The sequence below is a fragment of the Rhinolophus hipposideros genome (assembly GCF_964194185.1).
Source record: "Rhinolophus hipposideros genome assembly, chromosome: 8".
Taxonomy (NCBI): domain Eukaryota; kingdom Metazoa; phylum Chordata; class Mammalia; order Chiroptera; family Rhinolophidae; genus Rhinolophus; species Rhinolophus hipposideros.
Genome location: NC_138054.1, coordinates 92,954,519 through 92,977,773, shown reverse-complemented (window position 1 = coordinate 92,977,773; position 23,255 = coordinate 92,954,519). Strand labels below are relative to the sequence as shown.

At 53.9% G+C, this 23,255-nt stretch overlaps 1 protein-coding gene across 1 annotated transcript in view; it reads left to right on the top strand.

Annotated features, from left to right (window-relative positions):
• Positions 1 to 22,699, top strand: part of AJAP1 (adherens junctions associated protein 1) — a 106,425-nt gene extending 83,726 nt beyond the window's left edge. The window contains exons 3-6 of the mRNA XM_081056011.1: positions 11,186 to 11,273; positions 13,421 to 13,663; positions 15,431 to 15,562; positions 22,199 to 22,699. Coding sequence (XP_080912137.1) covers positions 11,186 to 11,273; positions 13,421 to 13,663; positions 15,431 to 15,503 — 404 coding nt within the window. The 3' untranslated portion in view covers positions 15,504 to 15,562; positions 22,199 to 22,699. The remainder of the gene's footprint in view (positions 1 to 11,185; positions 11,274 to 13,420; positions 13,664 to 15,430; positions 15,563 to 22,198) is intronic.
• Positions 22,700 to 23,255: the final 556 nt, after the last annotated feature.

Below are 23,255 nucleotides of genomic sequence, written 5' to 3'. Positions count from 1 at the left end.
ATGTTGGAGTTCAATGAGGAAGCGTCTCTCAATGTGGCAGTAGAGTGTTTGCCTCCGTGGGGTCCCCGACCAGAAGCCAGCTGAGGTGAGGGACACAGAGCTGCAGAAAGAAGCCCTGTGATGGCTGAGGAATGATTGTCTGTTTGCAGACGGGTCACTTGGCTCTTAGCCCCAGACCAGCGCCCCAGAATACGCTGGGTGACGTTTGTGATGGACGTGTATCAAGGATCCATCACCCTACAGAGCAGGTGCTCGTCCCAGCTGTGATGAGCCAAAAGGAGCGTCCCTCCAGGACCACAGAGCTCTGGACTGGACACGACAACGCCCCTTAGGGAGCAGTAACCCCCCTGTATTGTTGTGTCCACGGGCCCTTCCTGCCGTGGGGCCTCCCACGCAGTCCCACTCCGACTTTCCCCTATGTGCTTCCGCCTCTTTGCCTGGAAGACCCCTCCCCTCTTCACCTAGTGTATCAGTTAGCTGTGGCCCTGGAAATGCCACGTAACAAACAGCACCAAATCTCGAGGCATACAACCATAATGGCCGACTCCTCGGGGTCACTCACATGGCCGGGGTGGGTGTCCATCGGCTGACATGCGGGCTTCAGTTCTGGTGACTGAGGCGGTCAGCTTTACCCCATGTGTCCCTCCTCCCCAAGCGGCTGGCCTAGTGGGGATAGCAGAGTGCACCAGAGCCAGCCCCATGCACACTCCGGTGTCCAGCCTCGGCTCCCGTCACTGCCCCAGCCCAGAAGTGAGAGCTGGGGGGGTCACCTCATCCAGGCTGGTGGTGGCAGGATCGGCAGGAGGGCACTGCAGTGTGACACAGCAAAGAGCACAGCTGGAAGGAAGGGTGAAGACTTGGGGCCACCATGGTGACATAGCCTACCTGGAGTGCCACATGTGGACACAGCGCTTTTCTGTGTAACGGGACCTTCTGTAGATGAGGTGTGTCACTCCTGGGGGACTGTCAGAGGGATGCGGGAGAGAAACGATGAGGTGGCCGTTGGAGGTCCTGCACGCACGGCACACAGACAAGCCCCCATCCCACTTCACTCAGCAAAGGGCACATGGCACGTGTCACTGCTGGATGACAGGCCCTGCAGGATGGCCTGCATGCAGAGGCGTCCTCAGGAGTGACCCTGTGGGTATGGGGTCGGGGCAGCTCCCATCTGAATCCAGGTTCTGGGGGCCGAGTCCCATGTGCTGCTCCCTCCGGGAGCCCAGACCCCAGGACAGGATGGCAGCTGCCCGCTCTGCTCTGGGCGTGGGGCTGGATGGTCACCCTCCAGAGCAATTCCGTAGGCTGGTGGCTCGAAGCGACCGGACAGAGGCCAGAGGCACATTGGTGCCGCCTCACACGTGCTCATGATTATTGTGCTGTTTAGTTGTCTGCCCCGGATTCTGTCTCGGTCTGTGGCACACTTACAGTGTGTCCATTCTGTCTGCTCCCGGGAGCTGTTGCGTCCAGCCCCCCTGTGGGACTTGGCCAGCGTCTCTGCTGACGGCAGATCGTGTTCCCCAGATGGACGTCCAGAGCGGCGTATCTGCCCTGGCCCATGGCCAACACACTGACACGTCACTGGAAACAAGCAGGGGACCAGGGCGCAGGCTACCGGGCGGTAAATACCTCGGGGTCTGGGCTCCTGCCTAATTTGGACAGGTGCCTGGGCCACAGGTATGGTATTAGAGAGCCCCAAATTAAAAAATTAGTGGTAATTAGGCCCCTGGGACCAGACAGGGCGTGAATGGGGCCGTGGTGTGCTCTGAGCATGCTGTGACTTCCTAGGAGGGACGTGGCTGGTCCCTCTGTCTATTTAGAGCACGTTTACAGAGTCTGCTGTGACGGCCAGCCCCGGCCACCCTGTCCCAGGAAGGGGCCTGAGCCTGTGCGCAGGCCCCGTGAAGATCCCCAGCGTCAGAACCGTTTCCCTCTGAACACCTGTGTGCCAGCTCCTGCTCCATCGGGGCACCTCGGCAGTGCCAGCGCATGGTCTGCAGAACTGGAGTATTCGGGCCACACAGTAGGGTGGCTCCACGAGGGAGGGCAGCCAGGCCTGGTCGGGGAGAGCCGCGTTTGCTTAGAGGTTTGATCCATTCACCGTTTTCTGGGCTAAATAGAGACTCCATCCTGATGGTGGGAGCTGGCGCTGCTGGTGACTAATCCAGTCAGACTCCGCAGCTGACACGTGGGACCAGGGCTGGGGCCCCGGCCTGCGCTGCTTTCACAGCAGAAGCCCCTCTGCTCCCGGAAGTGCCGGCTGGTGGACGCCATGTGGACTTCCTCCTTGGGGCCCCTGACCTCTTGTCAGCACCGAGCACACTGGTTCCCAGCCCGCCATCCTTTGTTGAAATATTTAGATGCTATTGGGAGTTAAATGAAAGAAATGGGTCATTTCCATATTGGTTACTGAGCTCAAAGCTTGATGTGAGCTGCTTCTGCTCTTAGATGAGCAATACATCCAGCTTGTGTGTGTGTGCGTGTGTGTGCCTGTCCGCACGCTCACGCGCTGTGTGTGTACACACATGTCGGTGTGCATGCTTGCATGCGTGTGCCCAAGAGTCCTGGGAGGACTCGGCAAATAACATGGGGACAGGTGGGCACAGTGACACGCCTAAGAAGCCCTGATGGTCATGCTTTGAGAGCTGCCCCGAAAGTTTGGAATTTCATCTCCTCTCTGAGGAGTTTTGCGTTTCCCTCAGGCCTGGCCTTTCTGCTGCAAAAAAGATGCTGCCTGTGAGCGGGGTTCTCCAAACTCCACCCATGGCATCCCACCCTCCCCGCGGACCCCTGGCCTGAGAGGGCAGAGCTTGCCCTGGGGCTGAGCAGTGGGACAAGCTGAGATTTGGCAGAGAAGATGGCGCTCAGGGGTGTTGGTGATAGATCGGTGCCTGTGGTTGGGTCTGGGTCTGACTGCTGCGTGATCCTTCGGCCCAGGCTCCCTCTGTCCCCAGCCCGTGGTACCCTGCTCTCACGCTCAGAGGAATCTGGAAAAGTTCCCCTCGTCCATGGAACTTGCTCCTCAGTGTGGCTAATCCAGGGATGGGACAGCTTCAGCTGAGCCTAATGTCAGGGAGCATAAGTCCAACTTTAAGTCCCTTTTGGACCCCCAGCCAGCAGAGTACGTATGGGGACCCCAGGTGCTCTCTGGACTGGGACCACGGCCACTGGCCACCAGCCGTGGAGAATGCTCTCCAGTGGGCTGGACAGAAGAGCAGCTAACGGCGGGGCCCCAGAGCACACCTGCCTGGCTTTGGGTCCCGTGTGTGCTGGGTGTCAGCTGTGTGTGCAGTAAAGGGGAAACCTTGCTCAGAGAAATGTCCTTGACCCCAGCTCCTGGGAGGTCTCTCAACGTCCTGGGTGGCCCTGCCCAATGAGAGCGGCTTTGTTAGGCTGGCGCCCTGGGCCACACGGTGTCAGCCTGCCTGCTAGTTGGACAGGAGACTCAGACCCGCCACGTGGAGGTCAGTCGTGCCTACGTGACCGGAGCCACTAGACTGGACACCAGGCTGGGGGGCGGTGCCCTGTGCGTGGGGGAGAAGTTAGTGCTGTGACAGGACAGCCCCGCTGGCCCTGGAGAGGGTGGCTGCGACCCTGTGGCTGCGACCCTGTGGCTGGTCTCTCCTGGACTTTGTCTGGCCTATGTGCCTCCTCCCGTTGCTGATTTTAACCCGTGCCCTGTCGTGGTGAGGAACCATAACGAGTATAACAGCTTTGTTCAATTCTCTGGGTCCTTGAGGTGAGTTAGTGACCCTGAGGGTGGTCTGGGGGGTGTCGCAATTGCACCGTGAACCTTGAGAAAACCCCTGAAGCTCCCTGAGGAAATGGGGAACGTCTCTGTGCCACCTTATGGGGTTGCAGTGAGCTGGGCACGAATTAATGCATGTGGAACAGTGCACGGCACCCACTGCCCATGAAACGAGCGTGGCTTCACAACGTGGCGTCTCTACAGCAGCTTTCAGGACTCAGCCCGCACCTGTCCCCCGTCCTGCCTTTGCTGTTCATCAGAAGGGGCTGGAAGGAGAAGAGGGGACGTGATGAGGAAAGGGCCACGTTTCATCCTTTGCAGCTACGCGGGGTGTGGCCAGGGCCTGCTATCCATACGCTGCCCACTGGTGGCAGCCCAGTGATGAATCTCCGTGGTGTGACGTGGCTTTGAAATGTACACGTCCTTCATTCATGGATTCTGTTAGTAAACAGCCTTAGCAGCACTGATGTCTGGGGCCCGAGCTGTCTTTCTTATGTGGCTGTCCTGTGCGCTGTAGGACGTCTGCCAGTGCCATTGCCCTCTGCCCACCAGATGCCAGTGAAAGCACCCCCACCCCCCGTGTGACAACCAAATATGTCTCCAGATGTGGCCAGATCTCCCCACTGGGGACCACTGCTGCACCATGACTCTGAGGTTCCTTTGGGGAGATTCCTTGAGGACTCGCTTTTACCGTGTTGTCAGGATGAGGCCGGGGCTGGCCACGCCAGCGTGGTCCTCTCCCTCGTGAGGCTCTGTCATCTCTATTGATGACCCCACCCTGAGGTGGACGGACCTCTGATGAGCCGAGACTTCATCACCATGGAGTCTCGGCTTGAAGCTCTTCCATCATTCACCCCCAGACAGCTGTGCGGGGTCACCCAGAAAATGGCACGCTCCTTTATGTCCCCACCACAAAAGCTGGCAGCCTTTTTTTTCTGTGCACACCCCGGTTTTACAAAGTGCATCCCGCACCCTGGGAGGTGGCCAACTGCCCCATAATGAGCCCCGACCTTGGACGCCTCCTCCTCCAGGAAGCCCAGCTGGCCTCTTACCTGTTCCACAGTGAATGCTATAAGTGTCCCCGTGTCCCCAGAGACTGTTCTGCAAGGACATAGTGTGGAGTTGACATTTCTCAGTTTTTGTGGAAAAGGAATGGTTTTGCAGTGGGCGCCTCTTGTCACCTCTCAACTATAAAATCCATGATGATCCCCTTGACCCATTGGTCACTGAGCTTTTGCTCCCATAATGCTGGTGCAAGGGGTCCCCACGTTGCAGCATGAGCTACAGAGATGCAGAAATGGCACCCCGTTGCCTGGGCCAACTCCAAGGCCATCGTCCCTGCCTTTGCTAAGTGCACCGGCCATGTGTGCCACCCACCAGCCACAGGCTAGAAAGGAAGGCTCTCACTGGGTTGGTTCTGCAGTGGCCAGTGGCCCCTGTTTGATTTCGCTTCGTTTAATAAGACGCTCTTCCAGACTCAGAAATGGATTGCCAACTTCCCCACCGATCTCTAGGGCCTGCTCTTATTACACAGATGTAACCATGAAGGCTCACTGATTGATGCGAGCTGGGTAATCCATCTGTCCCCATCCATTATTCCGGGTATAATTTTTCATTATCTGGATGGCAGCTGATTCCTAGCACATTAGTATACAGTGGCAATTACCAGGAGCCGAAAGAGCCCCTAAATTAGCAGGAACAATAACACCTGTCAGGAGAGGGAAGCAAGGAGCCCCACACAGCTCAGGGCCCAGGTCTGCATTGCAAAGAGTTTGAGGATGGATTCAATATTGACCTTGGGATTGGAGAGGACAAAATTGCTGTGTGTTGCTTTTCCTTCCTTGGGGGTATAGAGTACACATTCCCTTAAGGTGCCATCATTGTCACCCCAATGACAGCCCTCGGGCAGCTGGCATAGCCACTGTACAAGGATTGCCCTGCCTGGGGTCAGTAGGGCTTGGGGACACATGTCCCTGCTTGAATTATTTAATGACCACTGGAGACCTGACCTGAGGGAACATTATTCAAGGTGTGTGTGTTGAGAGAAATTAGTGAGGAAGGAGAGCAGTTGGGGGAGAGGAAAGAGAGAAGATGTCCTCCTGAGAACACTGCTGTGTGTTGGGAGCGGGAAAGCTCTGTCTACAGACCGGTGGTGCCGGGTCCCTCTGGACACACTGACTCCCTGATCTGAACCTTGCCCCTCCCAAGATGCAGCTTTTTTTTCAACCTTAATGGAGAAAAGTGAGAGGCCTGTGACAGGAATACTTCTGAAGCGATTGGAGGGACTGGATTGGCAAAATTCCCTTGCGTGTCGGTCTCCAAAAATCGAACATTCTGTCTAATTGAGTTCTCACGGGGGACTGGCACACAAAATGACCTAACCTTAGGCTGGCTTCACGTGGACAAGCGCAGGGGACTTAGCTGCCCACTGCTAGTTGTTATGGCCCAGCTTGATGAGATAGAGGCTGTGTCTGTCTTTGAAATCCCCTTGACAGTGGCCCGTGGAAACCTCAGAAGACAGTGAACCTTTGATAACGGAGAGTGAAGGTTCTAGTCTTTAGAATCAAAGGACTGTACTTTAAGTCCCACTTTTAACCAATCATTCAAAAGAGATATATCCTTCCCCTTAATTTGGAAGCCATGCCACCTTTCCCTAAATTGAGGGTCAGCAGATGTATAGCCCACGAGCCAAATCCAGCTGCTGTTTTTGCAAATAAGGTTCACTGGGTCACAGTCACACCCCTTTGTGTGAACAGTGCCCATGGCTGCTTTACCCTGTAATGACGGGGCTGCCAAGTTGCGACAGAGACCAGACTGCCCCCTAAGCCTGCCAATATTTACTACCTGCCTCTTTTCGGCAAGGTCTGCCTACCCAGGATCCACGCAGAGACTTATAGGGCATCCATAGAGGAGGACACGACTCCTGGTATTTGGGGAAGCCTACTGATGGGACAGATGTTTCCGTGTCATTCAACACTACTAAGTCCTCACATATTGTTCTCTTCTTAGCAGCCGACCTCGCAAAGACAGGAAATGGTGAGGCATCCTTACGGATTTTCTGTCTTCCAACCTGCTTCCTACATTTAGCACATGTCCAAAGGCTCGTCCTGTTCAACCATCATGACCATGGGGTCTTGTGGCCTTTTATTTCTTATGCACGAGCCCAGTGGCCCATCAGGACCCAAGTTCCAGGCATTGAAGCACAAAGCTATTTGCTTTGCCAGTACAGTAGTCCCCCTTTATCTGTGGTTTCGCTTTCTGAGGTTGCAGTTACCCATGGTCAACTGTGGTCCAAGAATATTAACTGGAAAATGTCAGAACTAAACAATCCATATGTTTTAAATTGTGTGCTGTTCTGAGTATCGTGATGACATCTCTTGTCCTCCCGCTCCGCCCCACCCGGGACGTGAATCGTCCCTTCGTCCAGCATCTCCACTGTACACACTCCCTGCCCGTCAGTCACTTAGTAGCCATCTCGGTGATCAGATCGAAAGTCATGCTATCCCATTGCTTGTGTTCATATAACTCTTATTTTACTTAATAATAATGGTCCCAAAGCCATTCACATAACTTTTATTACAGTATATTGTTATAATTGTTCTGTTTTATTATTAGTTACTGTCATTAATCTCTTACCGTGCCTAATTAAACTTTATCCTAGGTATATATGTACAGGAGAAAACATAGTGTCTTTAGAGTTCCTACTTTCCGTGGCTTCCGGCATCCACTGGGGGTCTTGGAACGTGTCCCCATCAGAGAAGGGGGGACCACTGTAAAGTATGTGAGGAGTAGAGAGAAGTTTGTCCCAAACCAATGCTATTACCGGAATGTGGTTGCACATGCACGTGTTAGATTTGGAGTTAGATGTTGGATTTTCACTGGGACTCCACAGCACAGAATGCCTTCCATGCTGGCTCTGCTGAAGGACATTGTACTTCTTTGCTCGTCAGGCTCCTCATCAGTCAGGTGGGGTGCAAAAATGCAGGATGGGCGATGGAGTACGTTGGTCACATGTGTGAAGACTGGTGTAGAACAGTCTTTCCAGAAAGCAGAGCCATTATATTATTGTTGTGTTTCCACCCAGATGATCTTAGCTGGTTATTAACTCACATAACATTTCCTCCAGATTTTAATTTGGCGTGTCCTATTTCGCACTGAAGGCAGGAGGAAGGCCTCCAGAGCAAGGCAAACATTGCAACGATGGCATTACCTTTCTTCCTGTTCCCTGGTGTTTTATTTTCTACTTTTCAGTTAGGGATTCAACAATATGTCCCACAGCTATTGTGTCAGGCAGTGCTGGGTGGGGGAGGATGGTATAACAGTGATGAAGATTTGGTCCCTTTCTTAAGGGGCTCAGAGACTTGTGAAGACCTCAGACAGTGGGCCGAACTTTGTTCTTAGAGCCATAAGTCAGGAGGGTCTCTTGAGCCAACCATATTTCCCTCTGGACCTCAGCTTCTCCCATCCACCGGAAGCGAAGAATCAATACTTTCCCGTCCTCACCCACAGAGGGAATGGGAGGGCATTAAACATCTAAGACACAGCTGATCATGGAACTCTTCCCCTCTAAAGCCTTTGGCCACTGCAGATATTCAATGTAGCAGAAGAATTTCCATGGTAACAAGATGAGGGGTCAAAATCTGGCAGTGACAGGGCCTCCTCTGGCCCTGCAGACTTTGGGGAATGGACAACAGTGTCCTGCTGTAGTAAAGGGACTCTCAGTGCCCCTAGCTGGGCCTGGCCTCTCAGTTAAACCAGTCCCCACTGCTCCTGTAGACTCACTCCCACTTGGTGTGCTTTAACATCACCCACCTCCATTGGCACTGACTTCTGCTGACGCAGAGATGGCAGGTTTCGCCCAAGGAACAAAGACTCATTTCCTGATGTGGGGATTGGGGTGTGACCTGCCAAGAAATGGCTGAGAGGCATTTGGCCTGGGCCTGGAGCACTCCCAAGGAGTCTACCAACGGAGGAGGTGGTGAGGCTGAAGCACCTGTCTTTATGATTTAGAAGCTTGTTCTTCCCCAGGAATGTAGAGGATAGAGGTGCCAGTCTCTCCATGGGAATAAGTGAGGCTGCCAGGTCAAAGCCAAAACTGAGATTAACAAAGTCTGAGTTCAGAATCGTATAATATGCTGCTCTTAGTATAGACTTTGGAGCCAGTGGATCTTCTGTGATCCAAAGAATTTACACAAACTTGCCCAGGTAGTTTTCATTTCCATAATTTATGATGAGAGTATCTACCTTTGAGAGCTATCACCAGGATTAACAAGGTAATACACACCTAACAATTGCTTGGTGAACATGCCAGGGGTCATCACCACCATCACCATCATCAGCAGCATCACCACACCACCACCACTACCACCATCACCATCACCACAACCATCACCACCACCACCACCATCACCACCACCACCATCACCATCACAACCATCACCACCACCACCACCACCACCACCATCACCACCACCACCACCATCACCACCACCACCACCATCACCACCATCACCATCACCACCATCACCACCACCACCACCATCACCACCACCACCACCACCACCATCACCACCACCATCACCACCATCACCACCACCACCACCATCACCATCACCATCACCACCACCACCACCACCATCACCACCACCACCACCACCACCATCACCACCACCATCACCACCACCATCACCATCACCACAACCATCACCACCACCACCATCACCACCATCACCACCATCATAATCACCACCATCACCACTACCACCATCACCAGCATCATCCTCATCACCAGCTTCCTTCTGATCACAGGAAGCACAGACACAGGATGAGCACCTAGTCTTTAAAACATTATAGCGGTCTCTTGACTGGGCCAGAGGGAGTGTGTGGATGGAGGGTGAAGGGACACTAAGCATCCAGCCTCCCTTGTTGTCTCTTAAACGGGGCATCCTTTTGAACCCCCTCTGCCAACATTGTCTGAGTTGAGTCTCAATGAAGCTGGTGAATAGATCAGGATTACTGAGGGTGGTGAGTGGTCCATGTGACATAATTAGCTTAGCCCCACTGGCAAATCCTAGAGGAGAAGAAAAGCTGTCCTAGAGGTTTGCTGCAGGTACCACGAATTGGGCACTGGGATATAGGACGCTGCCAGAAAAATCTTACTCTCAGAAACCCTGCACACAGGAACGCATGCACGCGTCATGCTCACCCCAGGACGTGCCAGGGTCCTCGGGTGTGATGGGTGGGACTCTGCAAATGGACGTCAGGATGGAGCTCCACGAATGGAGAGAGACAGATGCTGAAATGTCTCAGAACACCGTAAGTCAGCACAGCACCGGAAGTGCTGCCACCTGCAGGGTCTCTGCAGAGCGTCTTGTGACCTTTAGCACCTGGCCCCTCAGGTAAGGTTCGTGCTGTAGCAGGAGGATGTGGCCAGAGCCCTGGACCCTCCAGGTGTTCCTAACTGACCAGTGGAGTCAGACAGGGTGTGTCCCTTGTGTCCACGTCCCAGGAAGGATGTTCCAGAAGGTGTTGTCAGCAGGAGCAAAGCTGGGGTGGGGGGCTGAGGTGGGAGCTGTCACCAGCCTGCCTTTCCTCCCCTCCCCCTGCGTCTGGTTAGTGCGACATGGCGCAGGGATCGGGGACAGAGGGAGAGTATGGATGAGAATGTCCATCCTGGGCCGTCTGCATGTGGGCTTAGCAGGCAGCTCTTGGTCGGGGCTCTGGCTGCCTTCTTTCTGGAGTGGCCCGTCCTTCTGTCCACACACACACAGCAGGGCCAGACCACACACCCTTTCTGGGCCTGGATCCTTTATTACCTGAAACCTCATCAGGCAGTGAGCTTCTGGAGAGATCTGTGGGAAGAGGATGACATTTCCAAAGTCCAAGTGCCCCACAGTCTGCAAGCTGTCTTTCCCACCTTCCTGTAATCCTGGGCCGTCCCCACTCCTCCTGGCCCAGGCCAAACCCTGACCCCACTAGCAGGCCAGCTGCCCCAGTGCTCTGAATCGAGCAGCAGAACTTTCCTGAGGTGGGAAGAGCAAGGAGGGGTGACAGGTCCTGGGGGACACCCCAGCTGGAGCTTACGTGCCCCAGGTGAGGTGCTCTGCACCTGCCCATAGGCCGGGTCACGGCTCAGGGAGAAGAGCCATTGGAAGGAGAGAGCTGGGGCTGGGGCCTTATTCCTGGGCTCTAGGTGAGAGTAGCCCTGGTGCCCACAAGCACCTGCCAGCTCCTGGTGGGTAAGGAGTGGGCTCAGTGCCTGTCTTGTTCCCACGCAGCCACCCACTGTGGCCCCTTGCCAGGCACGCGCAGGTTATACAGACATATGGGACCTGGCATTCGTAGCCAGGTTAACAGGATGGTCAATGTCCCTTTTCCTGGACCCCTTCACCTCATAACCCTGGTTTTACATCTCCCCTCTCTCCCATTCTCTGTTTCCAGGTTTGGCTGTCCATCAGATTATCACCATCACCGTCTCCCTCATCATGGTCATAGCTGCTCTGATTACAACTCTTGTCTTAAAAAACTGGTAAGGATCCTCAGCCCTTATGGGAAACGGGGGCTGCAGCAGTCGCCGGGAGGCGTGCACCGAAAGATCCCACTTTGCAAACCTGGCCCCAGGCCCCAGCCCAGGGAATTGATTTCCTGCCCTCCAGCAACCCGGTCACCTTCAGCCCTGGGGCAGCATGGCCGGCCAGGGGCGCCATCCTCTTTGACACTGCCCTTTGGGGTTGTCCCCTCACTGAGGCGCGCTCTGAAGCCTGCAAGCGAGCCGGCTTTTAGGACTCACTCTGCTAGGCAGCAGGTGTCCCTGTGTCTGAATCCTTTCTCTCAGATGCCCACCTGGGCACAACCCTTTTTCTGTATTTGCTGCCAGCAGCTTGGGTGAGGGCCGAGCCTGCCCCTCGCTGTCCTGGGCACTGATGCTGGGCCAGCCTCTTCCGCAGCCTTCTTTACTCAAACAGCCACTCCGTGTCTGCTGAATTAGGTTATCGTTTTGCTCCAGGCAGCCCGTCTTTGCCTATTTTCCTTGGAATTGGCCTATTTTGAGCTTGGCCTTGTTGGCCAAGCTCATACATACCTACTACACCCCTGGGAAAATCAGGGAACTGCTGGGTGACCCCCGTCTGCCTACAGCCACTCCTTCAGCAAAGGTGGCTCCTTTTAGCATCAAAGCTTAGGCTTTCTCCCAGAGGAATACGCCCAAGTGACTCCCCACTGCTGACAGACAGTGGTAGAAAATCAGATGGGGCTGGCGGGTGGGAGCTGCCTGAGCGTCCAGACAATGCGATGCGGCGATCGACAGCCAGTGTCTGGGATTACGGAGCAGTGGCACAGAGCCACAGCACACCTCACACCGACCCAGCGAGGCCTTGAAGCCGGCTCTGGAGGGCTGGCCAGCCCGGGACTCGGCGTTTCCTGGGACAGATGAGGACAGCACGCGGCTCACCATGGGGTTTCCTGGGCAGAGTGGACCACATGGACTCATGGCAGGCACATCTTACTGGTCATCTCAAAGGAAAAGCGCCTCCCCCAGGGAGACAGCGGACTTGTGACCTGCTGTGTGACAGGCAGGCCAGCTTCCCTTTGGATTCCCCACATATTTGGGTTTGCAACAAGCCCTCAAAATGCCCTTCGGAGAAGACAGCGCAGGGGATGAGTGGGTTCCACGACCTTGGGAGTCCCCTGTCTTTTGCGGTCACCTTCTTACCTTCATTTGTGGGCTGAGGTTTCCACACCAGCAATCGGGGTTCCTCTTATTGGGAGACCAAGGCCGGGAAATACCAAGGCCGGGACTTACAGGGAGGGGGGCTCACAAACCCCACCTTGCAATTCTCTTGTCTGCATAAGCTCTGAACATAGAGAGGAGGGAGAAGAGAAGCCCCAAAGTGGGGGCTTCCCAAATGTTCTAGCTGTCCTCCTCCGTGGGGATGAGACTTCCACCCATCCTGCTCGTGAACTTGCCAGAGTGATGTCGGGGACAGGGGGGTCACTGATCGTTGCCTCTTCAGATCGCTTGGGCGACTAGGAGGAAAGTCCCGTGTCTGTCCTAGGTGGCATCTGGAAGCCTCTTTGGTCCAGAGGAATGGGGCCAGTGTCCTGCAGGTATACAGGACAGTTCTCTCAATAGACCCAGTGAGGACGAAGGAAGGACGGTCCAGGCTCATGTTCACCTCGTGGGCCTGGCAGGGGAGGGGCTAAGGACGCGGGGCGCCAAACTTCCCAACTGTCCCCAGAGATAATTGCGTAGTCCGATTCAACATGAATGATCAGCCCACCCTGACCTGGGCCCAACGGCTTCCCCACAAGTACCATCAGTTTTCATCCCGTGGAGGCATTCCTGGGGAAACCAAGTCAGCACCCCTCTTCAGCTGACGTTCTTTGGCCAAACAAGGCCTCAGCTCTGAGATGAGACAGCCCGGCCACATACTTCATAACTCTCCCTGCAGTAACGGCCACATTTAAAATTCAAATTCTAGGTTTAAAATAAAAAAGTGCTGATTGCTTGATTGTGGTTGATCTTTCTGGAGAGGCTGGGAATTACCGTTTAATATTTAATGGTGTGTAATTAATACCTAGAGACGAAGGTCGTATGGGCTCCGTGCCGGCGTTGCGTTTGCGGGTTCCGACCTCTGCCCGCTCCCCCACGCGTACCCCAACTTCTCTCTCTTCCAGCTGTGCCCAAAGCGGGAACACTCGGAGGAACAGCCACCAACGGAAGATCACCCAGCAGGAAGAGAGCTGTCAGAACCTGACGGACTTCACCCCCGGCCGGGTGCCCAGCAGCCTGGACATCTTCACGGCTTACAACGAGACCCTCCAGTGTTCGCACGAGTGTGTCCGGGCGTCCGTGCCCGTGTACACCGAAGAGACGCTGCACGCGACGGGAGAGTTCAAATCCACGTTTAACGGGAACCGGTAAGCTCAGGCTTGGGCACGGCATTGTCACAGGGCTGTTGACAGATGGTGGGGGAGCACCTGTCACATGTCTCAGGGTCCAGTCGAATGCAGGCAGCTCATGTGGTAAAACAGCACGGATGGGCTAGACTGGCGTTTCACCACCAGAGAGAGGACGCAGCAGCCAGAATGTCCTCCGGGACCGCACCCTGGGGTAGTGGCCAGAATGCCTTCCCACCCCCCATGCCGCATGGGGCCGGCTGAGCGGCAGCATTGCCAGAGTCCAAAGGCAGCTTTGCAGTCCCGGGCCTCTTACATACCAACCAGTCCTGATGGGCCCCTCCCTGCTCAGTGTTTCCAAACCCCATCAATAAAACTTCAGCAGGTCATCTAGCAAAAACTAGCCAACACCAGCCAGACTGCTGGTCATTCAATGCCCTTTTTTATTAATCACGTGTAATCCTTCAAACAAGACATGCCCCTGAAACCGTGCCTGGGAGTGCTTCAGAAACCCTGAGTCAGCATCGGAAGGTTTATCCGGAATGAGATGAAAACATCGATGAGCTTTTTGTGGTTTTTTTTTTTTTTAAGTGAGCATACACTCATGCATCATTTTATAAATTAAAAAAAAAAAAAAACAATTCCCCAACGACTTAATCTCAGGAGGAAACGAGCAGGATATCGGGCCAACTCAACAGGCCACTGTTGGCAGCAGGACTGGCAGCTGAGGACACGCCCCCAGGTGCCCTGATGGTTCCTCCCAGAACCCAGCCGGGGACATTTGTAGTGCCCGTACTTCACGGAGCTTGTCCTGCCCGGAAGATGGCGGCTGCTCCTTAAACACCATTTTGCCGCCCCTCTGACCTGCCGTGTGCCGTCCGGGATGCCCCTTTCCCAGAGGCAGAGAATGGAGAGAGGAAACCTCAGAGCCGTCCTTCTCAACACGACTTTGCTCTCACTGAACAACACTGCGGGGCTCGTTTTTCACACCCCAGCCTTGCAGAGGGCTGAGTTCACAAAGAATTGACAGGAGGCTGTAAGGACCATTTTGCTGGGTGTGGGCTTTGGTTTGGATGTGAATCCAGGCCAACCTGAAGCACCGGTCAGTGCTTCAGCCTGTGGGGGAAGGGAGGGGGCGGGTTGTGGACATGTCATTGTTGTTTCCCTTTGTCCCACTCTCTGCCCCTGTGTCATGTGAGAGCCCCGTCTGTGGGCAGGGAGGGCACAGCTGGCACCCTTACGCCCTGGTGAGGAAGCGTGGGGTAGAAAAGGTTCTTGCTTTTTGCCTTCAAGGAATGCTCTGTTGGCGCTCACTGGCCTTGGGAAGTGGGAGCTTAGACTCAAAGGCAGCAGAATACCGGAAAGCCACATTAGGAGCCTGGCCCTGCCGTCTCCATGGTGTGTGATAACATATGTGAAGTCCCCAGGCTTTGTGCGGTCCCACAGCTGAAATACTACAATCTGGAGAAGGCACAACCATGCTAGGTCACCAGGCTTCAGGCTCCCACACCAGAGCCCCCTATGCACCCATCCCTCCCTCTGGCTCTGTGTCTTTCCAGGCAGGCAGGGTGGAAGGGGCGGGGCCTTAGCTGGTCACAGGGAGGGGGCGGGTCCCTTCCCATGAAGGCCGGTGGGTGAAGCTGAGCATCACTGTCCCGGGGACTCGTTTCCACTCGAGAAGCCGGGTTCCTGTGGCAGGCCTACCCCACCTGACCCGCCTGACCCCTCTGCCTGCCGGCACCCCGCCTGGACCAGCACCCAGAAGCCCGTTTTTTCTGTTTGCTGCAGACCCTCGTCTTCTGATCGGCATCTTATTCCTGTGGCCTTTGTGTCTGAGAAATGGTTTGAGATCTCCTGCTGACTGGCCGAAGTCTTTTTTACCTCCTGGGGGCGGGACAGATGCCATGTGTCTGTTTCATGGTACGTACCTCTTGTTTCGGACATTGGTTCCTTCTTGCTTTGGCCTCGCCTCCCACCCCACCCCCATCCTCACTCTGGGGTAACTGGGTGCCCTTCCCACATGGCGACATGGTGGGTGAGATTCCAAGGGCATCAGCTTTCTGAGCTAACCAGAGTTGGGCTTGTGGTCTCTGCCGCACTTGTTAGAAATGCCCCCATGTCCCAGCGGGAGGCATAACAGATACTCAAGGACCCCGACTCAGCGGCTGTCTATCCCCAAGGAAGGCCACTGTAGGGCAGGGAGACTCGTCCTGGAAACTAGGTACAATTACAGCTCCCACTTCCCTCAACAGGAAGTGATCAGGGCCTCGGCTGAGGGGGCGGGCATCACGCCTTCATCACATGTCTTTCCATGGGTGGGGAGGGCAGTGCAGAGCAGAATTAAAATACACATTTGAAATATAAAAATAAGGGATAAGAAAGAAAATGATAAAGAAAATGAAAAGTGGCGACATCCACTAATTTGAAACTAGGAACTGGCTCCAACGCAGGACGCGTTTTCCACGCTCTGCTGGATGGGAACATTTGGTTTGCTTTCAATGATATTAACTCTAATGCTAACATTAAATTGCTTTCTTCTGTGCTGATCTCCTGAACACTCGGGCTGCTGGGGGAGGGGGTTTCGCCCCCCTGACTGCGCATTCCTCATGTACAGTCATCAATGCAACCCAGGGTTTGGGTGTTTTCAATTTGTTTTTCTCTTGGGTGCTAGGTTTTCCAAGAATCCCCCTTTGGGGTTTCCCCCCACTCCAGATATCCCTTCTAAATGTGACATCAGGTCCCTTCCATGTGTAGGGCACCCAATACTAGGGGGGTTATCGATGTTTGAAGACAATTTCTCTTACTTTTGCTCCCCTTCTGATGTGGGGACTGAATGATTGACCATGCCACTGTTAAGTGGGGTGAAGGGCCCGAGGCAGGTAGGTGCTTTTGGGGTACACACGGGACCCTCCAGGGGCTCAGCTCGCAGCCTTTAGCTTGGGCTGCAGGAGCCAGTTGCTTCCAAGCTGGAATGGATCAGTCAGTTTCTAATAAATTGCGTGTTAACTCCAAATCAAGTCTCCAGACCTCACTTCCTGTCCCAAAGCCAGAGTGACCTGCTTGGTGCCATGTTCTGCCAATGGGCAAAGAAATCTAATTAGATTAGAGTGAAAAGCGAGCCCTTACCCCAACGGCCTTTGCTGAGACTGTGTGCCAGGCAGGTAAGATGCCGCCTGTCCACACATTCGAGGGCACAGCCAAGCCCTTAGAAGCCAGGACCTTTCCCGCCTCAAGGTGATTCACCTCCTTGGAGCTCCCTTTGTTCCGGCCACATGAGCCCTTGGGACCTTGCTCATTAACACCGGAGTTCCTGCCTGCCCAGTGAAGTCTCCACCATGTAATATGCCTGGTGGTTGCCAGCCTCTCTGTCAGGAATTTTAAAATGTGTAAAAGCATGCCAGCCCTGTACCTCCAAGACCTCCGCTCCCTTCCCCCGAGAGCTGCAGGCCCACAGGCCGGGATGCCGACACCTCTTTGGCTTCAGGTAGCCTCGGCCATGGGGACAGTTCCCGAATGAAGACGATCAAACGGCAGCTCGTCGGAGCACTCTTGCCATCTGGGAACTCACTCGGTGTTTGAGAGTGAGGAGTCCTCCCAGCAGCCCCATTTACAGATGGGGAAAGTGAGGCACGGACAGGTGAAGTCAGTTACCCACGGTTGCTCAGGGTGTAAGTGGTGGGGCATCGAAACATCGCAGTGTCTGGACCGCACTTTCCAGCTGTGTCTGAGAAGATTTCGGGACCGCCCTGCGTACAGGAGAGAACGCCTCAGTGTCCAAAGAGTGTGACTCCCTCGCTGTGGACCTTGTGTGGGTGGTGTGGAGCTGAGAGCTTGCAGGTCTTGGTCGCCCCCAGCTGTGGACACACAGCGTTGGCTTGCTCCAGCATCTCCGATTCCCGCAGATGAGGACCAGGCAAGCAGCCCTGTTAGTCCTTGATAAATGCTTGAAGATTCCGATGTGATGTGTCGGAAGGCCCATTTGTCACTCGCTGGGAGGAACACATTCGGAGTCTCAGTGTCCCTGGTTCTCGCAATTAATGCCTGGACACGACCATCGAGTGGACAATAACCAGGAAGACCTCTCAGATTTACTAAGGTACTGATTGCCCCTTAAATAAATAGCAATTAATACTAAAACATTTAATTAAGGTTTAAGAGCCAGTGGAGATATTTGTCTCGAGCATAGATGTTAAACCTCTCCAAATGCATATTTAACGATGATGTAGCCGTGTGTTACCACACCGTCTCGTCTGCTCACGCTAAGCCACACGCACACTTGGGACCCAGACGTGGCCAAGTTCAGGTCCCCGCAGGAAGGTTGTGGGCAGTGCCCGTGCTGCTGGACACAGATGCCCCAGCCCAGGCAGGTGTCCACTCTGTTTTCCTAGATTCATTCTCTAAGATAGATTCTAGAATGTTCTAGCCTCAGACCACTTCCACGGGGAAGCCTGATTGAATGCCCTGGACAAGATAAAATGAAGCCAGCCTTTGCTACTCCAAGGAAAGGGACCTCAGACACCCATCTGCCACTGGTTTCTGGGCTAATTTCCTGTCATTTTTCATACAACAAGCAAACTTCAGAAAACGTCATTAGTGCTCAGATGCTTGCCTTGCCGAGGCCACTTCATCCCGAATAGAGCCTGCAAAGTAATAAAGGCTCTTGTATCCGAAGCAAGAGAGAAATAAATCATGTGGTATTATTATTTTCTAAAACACACTGAAGACATAACTAATAAAAAACAAGAAAAGCACCTGAGCCTCACCATTTTATACTAAAAAAAAAAAAAGAAATCCATTAACAGAATATCCAGCTTTTGTCATTCAAAGGGAACACTTTTGTTAAAGCAACATCCAGGCCCTTCTGGAAACCATCCCCTGCAAGCTGAGCACCAAGGAAAACTAACCAGCACCAAGGAAAACTTTGTGGGAAAGCAGCCCTTTCCCCGTGTGGAGAAAGTAGCTCCCAGCTGTGGCGCTCCAGGGGGACAACGTTCCCTCGGTTTGGCAAAAGCAGACACTGATCATTAAGCCCTTCCCCTACCGTGTGGCTTGTAGCTGGCCGTGCCAGGTGAGCCCAGAATCCCCTTCCAGGCAGCAGAGGGCACTGGTTCCTCCAAAGCCAGAATTTATCCCAGATCCCTCTCTCTCAGATCTCTTGGCATCATACAGCTTCCCTTTCTGGCTGGAAACGTTGGGTGGACACCCATGCAGGTGTCCTCCTTCAGCCAGGTGGTCCAGGGCTCACCGCCTCTGTCATTCCAACGAGCCTGGACTGAACCTCCCTTTCTGTCCCCTCTCAGGGTTCGTGCCCAGCTGCGAGGCTCATGAGCTGAGCCTTCAGAGCAGGTAAACCTGAGCCCTCTCTTTGAGCTGAGTGCCCGCAGCAGGCTTTCGGCGAGAATGTACGGCAGGCCTAGAAGGTGGCCGGGGTAGCCCCTGACCTCCCCTCTTGGCCTGCTGGGGTGATGCCACCCTTGCAGGAGCCCCTTGCCAGGAACCCATCCACCTGTGCAGGAAGCAGCACTGCTCTTAAAATGGCAAGTCAAAGCTCGGGGTTGGAGCACACACTCTCTCTCTCCTTCCCTCTCTCGCCCTCTCTCCTTCCCGCTGTGTCCCCTCCCTCTCCCTGGCTGGGTAGACAGATGTCTGTGGGTTGGGAAGAGGCTTCTGTCCCCCAGTGGCCCTCTGTCAGTCTTCTGAGTGGCTTTCCTTCCCTCAGTCCTCTGATGCTGGCTGTCCCCTTCAGCAGCCACCTGCAGGCAGCACGTGCTGGTCGTTTCAGGTGAGAGGCTGAGAACAAAGCTGCTTTCCCACAGATGCCTCTTCTCTTAGCTTCATCCAGTATTGCTTTCCCTCTCCGGTCTGGCACGGAGCTGGAACCAAGTGAACCAAAGGTGGGCCTGCAGGATCCGTGACACACAAAATAAAACCCAGCGCAACTTGTCCTGTGCCTGATAAGTGGTAGAACCACACGCTCGGATCCTCATATACAGAAATGAAATAGAGAACACGTTTAGGAAAGGAGAGGATGTCCACAAAAGGCCTCCGCTGGGAGGTGACCGTCAGCAAACACTTGAAGGATTTGCAGTGAGATTTGGGTGCTGCCTGGAATGCGGAGAACAAGAGGGAGAGGTGAGAGGGCGAGGAGGCGGGATGCCTCTGGAAGGACCCCAGGATCGGCACTTGAAGCATTGAAGATTTTTAAGCAGGAAAGTGCACAGTGACAGCCTATGGAAAACCCCGAGCTGGCTGGCCGATGAAGGAGTGGAAGCCGTGCCTCTCACCTTGACCTACCTGGTAGAGGTCAGAATAAAGGATGGAGAAGCAGCTGGCAGTGGTTCTCACAGGAAACCTTCCTTTTTAGGGCAGGCAGCCATGACTCCTGGTCCAACCCGGACCTGTTTGAGAGTGAGGAGGGGGCGCTGGTGGTCATCGTGCTGGGGCAGTGGACAGCAGCTTAACCCAGAGACTGTCACAGGCCACCAGAACTGGGTGGATGGTCGCCAGGCCCAGCTTTTAGTGTCCCCATATTTTTAAATATATTAAAAAAAATTTAATGGTGGTGAAATACTCGTAACACAAAGTTTGCCATCTTAACCATTTTAAGCGCACAGTTCAGTGGTATTAGGTACATTCACATTGTTGTGCAGCTGTCACCACCATCTTCTCCAGAACTTTCCATCTTCCCAAACTGAAACTCTGTCCCCATTAAACAACAACTCCCCATTTCCACCTCCCACCCCCCAATCCCTGGTACCCTCCATTCTATTCTGTCTTTCTGAATTTGACTCCTCTTGGGACCTCACGGAAGTGGCTCATACAGTATTTGTCTCCACATTTTTTAACTTGCAGAAAATTAGATAAACTTGCAGAAGATAGATAAACCTGCAAGAGGGACATTTTTCTGTTTTAATTACTTCACCTTTAAAACCACCCTTCCCCCCAAATCCTAGAAATCGGAGGAGGTGGGCAGGGGCTGGGGCAGAGTTGGAGTAAAGGTACCAAGGTGACCCTGCACCCATCCGATAGGATGTCCGTTTCTGTACATGAGGTGACACCCCTGTCACAGCAGAGTGGGTGATACCACAGGAGGTGATTGGTTGCTCCATTTAGACCTGGAATTGCCCGAACAGGTGACGTTTGAAGTAGAAGGCCAGGTGAGGTGATGACCAGGGGCCCTGCCTCTGTGGTCCAGACCAGGAGGGGTCCTGGGAGGGAACGAGCTCCCTCACCCCGACCCCAGGCGGAACAGACTGACATGCTGGGGGCCCTGGAGGTGCTAAGGAAGACGGCTGAGCAGGGTGCTGTCCTATGCCTGCAGATGTGTCCCCCCCACCCCCCCAGGTGCCTTCCAGCCCTCAGTCCTGGCGACGGTCATTGGGAGGCTTATTCCATTCAAGAAAAAGAACCCTACACCCCAGTCTGTTGAGAAGAGTTGAGAAATGGCCTGAGCTTAGAAACCCATATTCCCAGGCCCTGCCTGGGGGACCTGATTTGGGGTCTCCAGAGGTGGGTCCAGGAATTTGTATTTCTGAACTGCTCCATAAACAACTAGGACAGGGCCAGTCTGGCTGCTGTCTGGGAAGCGCTAGGAAAATGCTCGAGTTCCAGCTGAATGCTTTTCCCAACTTCATCTGGAATCATCGGGTCCCCCACCCACTTTCTAATTTGTATCCCCAGCAGAGACGAGGGTTCAATGTCATTCCCCTGTATCCTACTTGAAGATTGTAGTTTTCTGTAGCTGTGGGGTGCTGCTGGGGGCTCTGAGTGACAGTAGAGAGAAACTGTGCCCCATCCTTTAGGGGAGCTGCAGCTTTGAGCAGAAGCATCTCCAGGCTGAGCGAGGAAAGGTTGTAACTCATAAACAGCCTTGGAGAGCTGTAGCTCTGTGGCTCTCTGGGGGATGTGAACCTCGGGGGTTTTGTCATGAGGCAGGAAAACGTGGGGGTTTCTGTTTTCCGAGGCACACAGCTGGCTGTCAGAGCTGCTGTGTCTCTGCAGCCCGTTGACCTGGCCTGCACGTGAGTCACACGCTGTCTTCAGCAACATTACCTCTTGGGAAGACCCAGGAGGTGTATTTTCCGATGTGGTCCATTAATGCGCCCTGTGTCTCAGCCTCAGGAGTCTCCAGTGGATTGAAACAGACTCCTTTGCTTCCTGTAGCCATGGACTGGGGCAGACAGCCGCTGGGCCCTTGGCGGGTGGGAGCTGGAAAAGGGCAGCAGCCTTTAGTCACCTTCCGACTTGGGGTGCGATGCTCCCTCTTAGGGAGCCCAGACCCACTCCCGCTGTGGAAGCAGAAACTGTTCCTCCGTCGACGACTCTAATTAGCACGAGTCCCGGGCCCACTGCGTGCCTGGAATTGCCAGCTGTGTGCCAGTTCCTGGTTACAAGGCGCAGCGCAGTGAGAGCACTGGCGTGTTCTGAGGACATTTGGTGTCTGTTAGCCGGGAGCAGGGCCGTCGGGGTTTGGTTGCCGAAGCTCCCAGGCTGCATAGACTTGCCCCACCGAGGACCTGCTGCCATTTAATCTCTTCTTCTTTTCTTTCCACGCAGGATTCCGTTGGTGAACCTGTAAAAAAAAATAGAATAAAATAAAAACCCCACGAAACCTAAAACTAAACTATCTAAGGGGGAGGGTCCCCACACCTACCACTTCTGTCTGCCGGTGGGGATCTCAGAGCAGGACACTATAGGCCAAATATATTTTTATAAAAGTGCTCACGCCTATGGGGGACTGCCTTCTCCCAGTTTTCTTTGGAGAACGGAAAGAAGAAATGCAAGGAAGGAACTGGACACAGAGAGGAGAGGACACCAAGCGAGAAGGACAGGAAGCAGCTGAAGCCTGGGATTTGTCCCATGATTCTGAGCCTGTGCCAATTATACCATTATGTGCCATGTACGGACCCGACAGTCTTGGTGACAAAGCCAAAGCCAAGCGAGCCATGCGTAGAAGTCTCACAGAACACAGGGGTGGGGACCTCTTCCGATAGAGTCGCTATTTCTGGTTAATATGTATGTATATATAAATATATAAATACACCCAGACACACACACACCTTTTTGTACTGTAGCAATTTTTGAAGATCTTCGATGTTCCTTTTTTTAAAAAAAAAGTGTTATCCGTTACAAAATCTGATTTATTTCACAGGCTTAGTACGAGCAGAACAAACCAGTGTTTTCTACTTTGCAGACACACACACACCACACACACGCTCAGACACGCACCCACACACACATGCGCGCAGTATATGCGTATGATGGAAATGCAGTTCCACGAGTGAGTAGATTCTTTCTGGTGACCTGGTACTCCAACGCCGTCCGTGCCGGGGACAGCGCCGACCCATGCCCAAAGACCCTCAAATGACACGGCCTGCGTTTGCTAGATTATTGGTGAGTGGCACCAGCTGTGCAATTTCTTACCTTGGGCCGTAATTCAGAATGCCATGGTTTTACGTACATGCGCGCACACACACGTAAATACTATCTTTTTGATGTCATTGTTTGAAGACGCTACCTGAGAGCACATTTATGGAGCTGGCGGCCTACAAATGGGCCTGACTGAGGGCGGGGGGTGGGTTCTTGACCATCTTGCTGTTATTCGAGCCTAATC